The 9820-nt window shown below is 31.8% G+C and overlaps 1 protein-coding gene across 3 annotated transcripts; it reads left to right on the forward strand.

The window, feature by feature from the left end:
- Positions 1-3647: 3647 nt before the first annotated feature.
- LOC120184313 (HMG-Y-related protein A-like) lies at positions 3648-9145 on the forward strand. 3 transcript variants are annotated; one of them, XM_039188811.1, is made up of 3 exons: positions 3664-3678; positions 4549-4553; positions 8435-9145. In XM_039188811.1, the coding sequence occupies exon 3, from the start codon at positions 8450-8452 to the stop codon at positions 8924-8926; it is 477 nt and encodes a 158-aa protein (XP_039044742.1). In that variant the 5' UTR covers positions 3664-3678; positions 4549-4553; positions 8435-8449; the 3' UTR covers positions 8927-9145. The 3 variants fall into 3 exon arrangements, with proteins under 3 accessions (XP_039044743.1, XP_039044742.1, XP_039044740.1); XM_039188812.1 differs by lacking the exon at positions 4549-4553 and having other exon boundaries at positions 3648-3678; XM_039188809.1 differs by lacking the exons at positions 3664-3678; positions 4549-4553 and adding an exon at positions 8205-8338 and having other exon boundaries at positions 8450-9145.
- The last annotated feature ends 675 nt before the right edge of the window (positions 9146-9820 follow it).

A 9820-nucleotide genomic window follows, 5' to 3' on the forward strand; every position in this document is an offset into this window, starting at 1 on the left:
TACTTGATTACATGTATATGTAAAGGAAACCATGAGCTTATATGAATATATGATATGGTTACATGAAATATGAAAAAGGATATAAAAGATAATACCCATGTTATGTGTCATGAGAGCTAGGGGTATTGTTGGCATGCCAAGAGTCGAGGGTACCTATGTTCTACGGAAAATATGGACAGAATTACCTATGTCTTTCGAGACATATGGATAGTATACCTATGTTCTAAGGAACATATGGACAGTTCACCTAGGTTCTTCGGAACCTATGGACAGTTGCCGAGGATCTTTATGACCTCTGGATAGTTACCGAGGATCTTTATGACCTCTGGATAGGTCCTGCGGGACATTGATCGAGTTGTGGTGACAGCATATGTGTGCACAACCTCAATGTACTCACATAGCTTAAGTTCTCAATAGTGTACATGGGTTAATAAAGAGAGTAAACAAGTATACTAAATGTGATATGCATATGTGACTTGTTATATGGAATAGATTACATGATTTACATAAGGGTGTATTGCTTGGTTAATGCATGATATGGTAAAGACAAATGTTTATATAAGAGTGTTAAATTATAAAGATTAATGATAGTGAATGAGAAATGTTAAACGTGTTGATAATGATATATGTGCATGTGTGTACATGTTGCAGAAATTATATATATGTGCTTTTATATGATATGATTGTAATACTAATTGCTCATGCATTTGATATGAATTATAGTTGTATTACATGTTTATATGCCTCACTAAGTCAACGACTTAGCGTGTGATTGTTTCACATGTAGGTTTCGAGAAGAATAACGAGCAATGTGGAGCAAGACAGGTCAGTTCTCCTTACCAAGTGTCAGATCAGAAAAGAGGTGAATAATACGTATTTTAATAAATAAAGTTCTAGTTGGCATGTAATCAAAAGAATATATATATTGTATAAGTTCTGTATAGTTTTGTAAACGTTTTGAATAAGTTTTAAGGTTATAAAAGTTTTAAATTACTCACTATTTTATACAAGTACATGTGTTGAAAAGTCAATGTGACACCTCGGACTCGTATCCGGGTCGGGTATGGGTTGGGGTGTTACAGATAAAGGGTTGTATATTACTATATAGTTTAAGTTATTATATTGATGTTAACATTGGATTTTGTTTTACGCTTCAATTAAGGTATTGATTAGTTAAATTGTTATTGGCGTGATGATATGGTTGTTTCTTCTTCCCGTTTTTTTAAAAGAACTTCTAAATTCTTAAATCGTCATTATCCATCATTGATAGTCATTCGCAACAAGATTTGTATCAAAATGTTTTATTCTCACTCATTCTTTCCCATCAAATATTTTTTTCATGAAATCCACTCAAAATCGATGAAAATTGATCTAAAGGTCCGACGTTCTAATGCTCCAATCTCCTCTAACATTCGTTTACAAGGTTGGTTTCTAGGTATATTGTTTCATTCACAAAAGAATGTTTTTCTCCTTTCAGATTTTCGATCAAACATCTCAAACTAATCAAATCCAAAGAAACCTAGAACCCCTAAAAGATGATAGACTTTATAAATTTCATATTATGAGTTTTAAAGAAATTTTAAAAAATATAAACCAATAAAATGACATGGGAATATGATATAATTTTATCAGTGTTTTTAATTTTAATCAGATTTCACTGGCAATCATTGCATTGATTTATGTTTTTAAAAAAGAATTTTAAAATTCAATTAGGTGAGAAGAGATGTCATCAGTATATCAAAGAAATTAATGTGAAGAAACATATGATTAATGTGATGAAAGAAGGTTTAGCTGTCATTCCCAAACCGCCAGCCATGGTGGTGGAGTTGTCGACGTATTACGGTTTTATTGTGAATTGAATGCGATTGTGGAGGAGGATCCCACGCTTTTGTAATAAAGCTGCTTTACCAACCTACGTACCTTATGTCCGGTCACTACCAAATCAACCATAATTTTGGATACGAATAATCCTACCTTCTTCAGTTTTATTAATTTTCTAAATTAATATAGTCGTTCAACATCTTTTTAACAATACAATTACGTTGATAATTTTTTTCGTCACACTGATGATATAAACAAAATGTTGATTTGATGCTACTGTTGATATTTAAAACGATGTCTTTTTAAGGATGCATCGATCTTATCACTAAACTTTTAAATAATTTATTTTTTGTGGCACTTAAACATTTTCAGACACCGCTACAGCCTATCATTGTTTGCAATTCGTGGAATGATTTAAATCATAATGTTACATTTCATTCATCTTATTTCTCATCAAATTGGTTTTCCATGAAATTCTCCCAAATCGACGAAAATTCATCTAAAAGTTCAACGTGATAATACTTTGATATCCTCCTATTGTTGTCCAATGAAATTAATTTTGAGATATAGTGTTTGTCTACTCAAAATAATGCATATCACTCATCAAAAATTTGAACAAACACCCAAAAAGATCCTCAAATTTAGTCCTTCAATATTTTATATGGTGTATATTAGTACTTTAATTTGATAATTTATTTGAATTTAGTTATTGTTTTTTATATTAGTTTGTAACTTTTTTAAACTTCTTAAATTTGGATTTTTCGTTAAAACATGTGAGCTAATTAAGTTTGAGGATAAATAAATGATTTTTTTCTATTTTAATAGCTTCTCCCTTTCTTTGGCCATTTTACTCCTTATAAGAAATCTTAAATTTAATCTTTTTATTCGAGTATATAATTTAGATATATTGTATTAATTTTGAAGACAACGTCAATTACCGATTACATAAATCATTATTTATAAAACAACTTGCAAATGGTTGGTTGTGGACCCGTGGTAGCTTAAAGTTTTGTTCTCCAATGCTATTATATAATATCAGATTTTGAATATATTCCCCCAGACAAGGGCTATTAATACACGACAGTCCCACAACACCTTCTCCCAGAGTTGAAAATACAATAACAAATGAAATACCATTTATAAAACGAACAAATTCCAAATACCAGAAAGCATACATGTCTAACAGCAAAACAAAAGGTGCAAGCAGCAGCAGTGGAAGAGTCTAAGAGTTTCAAAGTCCAAAGATTTTTAGAAATATATATATATAAGAAGGTTCCAGGAATCAAGGGCCAAGATCATGTGATCAGACCCATAAGATCAGGAGCAAACCAGAGTTAAAACAAGTTTTTTCCTCACATTTTCTCAAGCTTAAATACGGCCCCTTTTATCAGTTACTGCAAATGAAAACTTCAAGAGCTGTAGTGTTGTTGTTGTGGGTTATCCTGGTTTTCTCCCGGTTGGGTTTTCATTCTGCTGTTCGTGAAGAAAGCTTCAATCCACCGAGGAAAGTCTGGGTTTTTGATACTGCAAATTCTTTTCAAGCTCCTTCAACCTCACCTGTGTTTTCTGGGAACGAAGATGATAAGAGGATAGTTCATACGGGGCCTAATCCTCTTCACAATTAACATAATGACTAAGATTTTTTTTCTTTTTTCTTTTTTACTTTAGTGATTAGTGAATGATGATGAGATCAGAGAGAGAAAGAGAGAGCATTGGCTTTAGCCTTTTCAGTGATGTTTTTAAATGAGAGCAAATGGGTGAAAAAGAGAATGACAATGGGGAAAGGCTAGTGTTAATGCTCTTGTTTCTTCTTCTTCTTCTTCTTCTTTCTTATGTACTGTACCTTTCTCTCTCTCTGTCAATGCTAAGAGATTCAATATTGTCTTTTGAATTAAATTTGCTTCAGTTCCTTTTGATTCCTTCTGCGAAACTGTTGCCTCCTTTCTGCCATGGGAAGAAAGCTTCAAACAATGTTATTGTAATAAATTATAGCAATAAATATAAACGATGATATCCACCATGGAAAGAGATTAAACCCTAAAAAATGAATGATCACCATAACTGGGGTTTTGACCCAGGGTATAGGGTAAGGTTTTAATAAATAATAACCCTATCTTAGTTGATATATGGTATAGTGATTTATAAGGGGACTATCATTAATAATCACACCCTCATCATAACGTTACATGTTGATTAGAAGATTCTCATTCTCCAAACGTAGTATGATATGAAAAAAACGAGAGTGACACGAGATGATCGGACGGTTAATATGATGCCCACGTCTGGTTTTTATAGACTTAAATGCGTCTCAAAGAGGATGCCTGTCTTACAGGGCCAACACGTTTTCTCATGGCTTGGGACACCGCACCCTTCCAACGTATATTAATTAGCATACATGCATTTTACAATTCGGATGTCTCTTACGGAAGCTGCTCTTAATCTGGTATTGAGGGTAGCCTACTATCTTACATTCCCTTACCCCATATATATATATATATGGGAATTCTTTCTAGTTTGTACGTTTCCATTTTATTTTTACATTTAGGGTTCGGAGGATGAAGACGATTCTAAGTAAAAGTCCTAAATGCCCTTAAGAGTACAACTACTCCAAACCCTAAATATAAAATATTAATAATCTACTAAATTGTTTCAGCATTGTCAGCCGAGGACAAGGCATGGTTCAAGCTCTCAAGGGGGAAAAGGTCGTAGAAACTTCCTCGTAATCAGCTTTTGTCAACTAAACCCATAAATAATTTTTTTAGAAAAAAATGGGGAAACTTAACATTGGTTGGAGAGAGGAGAGAGACCTTTCTTCTCCAAGTAATATATTATATTTAGGGTTTGTGAAGTTCAAAAGATTCTATGGGAAGAAGAAAAGCAGATTAATGAAGACATGCTGTTAGTTTTTGTGTAAGGAAATGTGCACCATGAAATGAATGTTTGCTGGGGATCCATTACAGAGGGAAGGCTGTGCATTTAAAGGAGGTTTGATGACACTGCAACTACCCTCTCCTCTCTCTAGTATATTATTGTATTTATTTTAATTATTAAATTTAAAAATATTAATAATTTATATTAGAGTTATTATTGAGGCCCCATGAGAGTTTCAAACTTAGCTGGAATTCTAAATATTTTATCACAAAGACCTTGAATTAATGTTTAATCAATGTAGGTCGCCTTCTTGCAAACCCTTAATGAATTGCATGCTTTGGTTATTAGTTTTCGATGTTCTTGTTCGTAAGCCTAGATCAAGTGATTTGTAATTCTTTTATCTTCAAAAACCACAGCCATTAAAGCTCTGTATAAATATCCTTACAATCTCAAAGAAGACTCAACTGCCTTTCTTCCTCTAAACTGCGAAGATTCCCTCGTTTTCTCTCGAAACCTGCAAATACCCGGATTTTGTTTCTGGTTTTTTCTTCACTTATTTTTCTAAAAAAAGACATTGTTCTTTAAAACAGTTGGGATTAGCAGTAGTTTCATGCTCTCCCTTTGTAAGCCAAGAGCGAGCCCTCTCTTCTCTGTTTCTGCACTCTTTGTTTTCTCTCTTTCTTTTAGATTCTTGGCATAAACAGAATACATTGGGAGAGAGGGCAAATGATATTCTTTTGGGTAAATTACTAGTTTAACTAATCAGTTTTGATCCATTTTACTAACTAAACTTTCAATCTTTTTCAAATCATATTTAATATTTAGTTTTTATATCATTCTAGTACCCTATTAAAAACTTAACGTTAATTTTAAAAAAATTAAAAATTTAGGTATTAAAAATGATCAAAATTGATATTTTAGGTACTAAATGTGTTAAGTTTTTAATGATGGGTACTAAAATGAAACAAAAATTAAACATTAGATATGACTTTAAAAAAATTAAAAATTTAGGTACTAAGACAAATCAAAACTGATAATTTAAATACTAAATGTTTAATTTATTATATTCTTTTTGGTTACAAAATACTATAGTAAATATTAAACAATATACTATTTTTTTATTAAGCTATGGTCATACATGATACCGACAATAAATTATATAATCTAGGGTGAATAACATCGTATGCCAGTCCACTCATTATCAGTAAGATTACAAATTAATCATTTAATTTCAAAAGGTTACAAACAAATCACTTAATTAATTGATTTTTACGGATAGATCATATGCCATTAACAAATATTTTTTAATGATTTTCTTATTGGGTGAATAACACCAGTAATCATCTAATTACTAGTAAGGTGATGAATGAATCACGAATTACTGGTAAGATTATAAATCTGCAACTCAATTTTAAAAAGTCACAAAGTAGTCACTCAATTAAGCCAAAATCCCTGCCTTGACATTCAAGTCTCCCATCAACCTCCATTGACATGAGTTAAACATTAAACCAAAATCATGCCTACCCCTTTTACTAATCATGTTAAACCCTGAACCAATTTAAACTACACCCTTACCCACTATTTGGCCTATAAGACTAGATCAAACTAACAATAAAACCACACTAGAGATCAAGTGGTGGTTCAATCATAAAACGAAAGAACCACTGAAAAACTGTAGTTTCATAAGAGAAGAAGAACGATGATGTTAGATAAAAAAATTAAGAGAACAAATGAGATACCATCTATTAATTTTAGGGTTAACTATACGGGTGATCACTTATGTTTATGTTTTGTCCACTTTTGATTATTGATTTTAGAAAAAGTAATATATGATTATTTTCGTTTTTTATTTAATTAAGATGTGGTCAGCCCGAGTTAACTGTCGTTAACCGCAGTTAAATATTTTGATATAATCACACATTTTGTTTATGTTATTTACATATTCTCTCAATTTAGTCTTACTTTTAATAAATTAAAATAAATTTAATAATCAAATCGAATGATGTCATGTGTCACCATTCAAACTAACTTTATTTTAATTTAATATATTTATTTCTGCCAATCAAAGAGTGACATGTGTCACCCCGATTGAAATAATCAAAGGAAAACAAATAGGGGCAAAAAAGATTCAAACCTTGGTCACTTAGGAAACTAAACATGTATCCAACCATTAAGCCAAGACCAATGCTTGGTCTAAAATAGATAATATGGTGTATATATTTTGTATCTTAGTGTATAAATACTTAAAAATATTTTTTATATTATCTTATTAGATATATTTTATTATTAACTTAATTTAAAAATATTTTATTTTTATTTTCATTTAAAAATATATATTATGTTAAAATCTGTGTAAAAGTATAATTAAATTGAGATGATATGTAAATAACAGATATCAAATGTGTGATTATACCAACTATCACGCGACATATTCTGTTAGTTGTTAACACAGTTAACCCGTGATGATCACATCTTAATTAAATAAAACAAAAGTGATTATATCTATATTTTTTTTAAATCAGTGACTAAAAGTAGATAAAACACAAACACAAGTAATCATTTGTCTAGTTAACTCTTAATTTTAATATGTTTTATCATTATAGTTAACTATAGGGGTGTTCAAATTCGCGTACCTGGGTTTTCGGGTACCCAAAGTTTTGGGTCTCAGAGTCGTCGGGTATTTGATTGGCTAACTCATGTCCTGACCCGAATATTACTGGGTACTCGAATTTTACGGGTGCTCATAATTCAGGTAATCGAGTACATGATTTTTTTATCATTTTCAAATTGTTAATTTTAAAAAAAATATACACAAGTTTAAAGGTTTGAATCCAAATTTCCAATTGAGTGTGTCACTGCTAAGTGGGAGGGACTTTTTTATATATAGATTTTATTAGTTTAATTTAATATATAAAATTATTAATAATTAAATATGTAATATTATTATATAAAAATAAATGTAATCCGGTACTCGGGTAACCAGATATACGAAAATTTCAGGCCGGATATTCGATCCAAAACTTGAATTTTTAAAAAAAAATACCCGAATTTTTTTATCGGGTCGACAGGCCGAGTAATTCGGATCAGGTATTTTTTGAACACCCCTAGTTAACTATACTCAAAATTAAATATCTATTTTCTAATAAAAAATCATATTTATTTTAAAATTTTTGAAAATCCAAAACTTAAAAATTTATTTGAAAATAATTTAAAAAATATTTTTAAATTTTATCCTTAATTTATGATATAACAGATGATTCAAGAAAGGAGACAAACAAAAAATGAAAATGAAGTTAAGTAATCCAAAATTCGGAAACACGTCATCAATCCTCGTAATCTCGTATGAAACAAACAAACACTGTTGGATAAAAGCCCAAACTAGCTATCCCTAGCCGTTGGATTATAGCTCATACCCAATGTTCTTCATCTCCTTCCCCCTCTTCCCTTCGATCCCAAAGCTTTTTCCCTTTTAAATCCTGAAGATCTCACAATAAAAACCAACAAACCACAGTTTCATTTCGTCTTTCTCTCAGGAAATAGAAAGGATTTTTAAAAAAATTTAAAGGTTTGCATGGCGACTGAAGAAAGTAATCATACTCGAGGCATACATGCTTCTCAACAATCTTCTCTTCCAGACTACACTCAGGTAGTTTTGCATGCAATTCGTTGTTTTTTTCTTTGGGTTTTTTTAGTTATGGAGATTTCGTTTCAACTTGTTCCCCCCCCCCGGGTTTATTCTGAGTTTTTTGCTGGGTAGATGATTATGGAAACCATTGAAGCTTTGAACGAGAAAGACGGGTCGAACATGGCATCAATCACGAAACACATCGAGTTGACTCACTCGGATCTCCCGGAGAATCACTACACTCTCCTCTCCCATCACCTCAACCTGATGAAACAGAGCGGTGAACTTGTAATGTCGAACGACAATTACATGAAACCCGACCCCAATGGCCCACCCAAGCGTGGACGTGGACGTCCACCGAAACCCAAGTCCCCTCTTCCGCCCGATGCCGTCGTGTCATCGCCCAGGCCACGCGGTCGTCCGCCGAAGCCCAGGGATTTGTCAGCTCCCCCTAAGCCGAAAACCCCCGTCAGCACTGGAAGGCCACGTGGACGTCCACCTAAGAAAGCCAAGACTACCGCCACCGTCACCGCTCCTCCTCCGCCACCGGGTGTTAAGCGAGGCCGCGGCCGACCGCCGAAAGTGCAACCATTGGTAGTTTCTCAGTAAAGTTGTGAAGTTTAATCAACGAAAAAAAAGGCCGGTATCTTCGCCGCTCCTCCGCTTCCCGGCGTTAGCTAGAGCTTATTTCTCCACTAATTTACGTTTTAGGTCTTTTAATTAATTTTTAGTTAGTATTAGGGGGGAAGTGCTGTAATGTGTGTATTGGAGGCTCTAGATTTTAGTGCGACTCTGTAATTTGGTGATTTATTTAAGACTCTTTTATCACGGCTACACTCTTATTAATTTAAATATTTATTAACATGGTACGTTGATTTTTATAAGTCATGAGAAAGTTTTTTAAAAATAAATTTAATGATTCGGAAATTAAAACTTAAAAAAAGCATGATTTCAGGATTTTATGAATTAGGTAAAGTTTTAGGAAAAGTCTTTAAAATTTAAAAACTAATATTGGCGGTCATTTTAAAAATTTATTTTATTTAAATATTAAAAGATTGAGTGATTGAGAAACTGATTTTCGGTGCGTGGTCCTTCTTACCGAATTTGAGCTACTCTGAGTTACGTGACAAATCCTTTGTCAGCATGGATTTTTGTTTATATTTAGAATGTATTTAGTTCACGGAATGTGAGATTATCAGTGAGAATAAAAGATTATCAAAGAATATGATTACTGAAAATGTTGTATTTTGTGTTTAATTGGTTTAACAGGAATGTAAGATTACCGTGTTTGGTTAAATGAATAAAAGATTATTGAAATGTATATTTGACCAAATTGTTCTTATTATATAATTGTATAATATTACAAATTGTAAAATATTTATATATTTTCTTTAAAAAATTAAATTCATAATATTTATATAATTTTTTTTACAAAATTAAAAATATAAAAAATGTTTAATGAAATGATAAAAAAATTTTAACCCCTGAACTTTATATAAAATT

The sequence above is a fragment of the Hibiscus syriacus genome, unplaced genomic scaffold (genome assembly GCF_006381635.1).
Source record: "Hibiscus syriacus cultivar Baekdansim isolate YM2019G1 unplaced genomic scaffold, ASM638163v2 tig00112864_pilon, whole genome shotgun sequence".
Lineage (NCBI taxonomy): Eukaryota > Viridiplantae > Streptophyta > Magnoliopsida > Malvales > Malvaceae > Hibiscus > Hibiscus syriacus.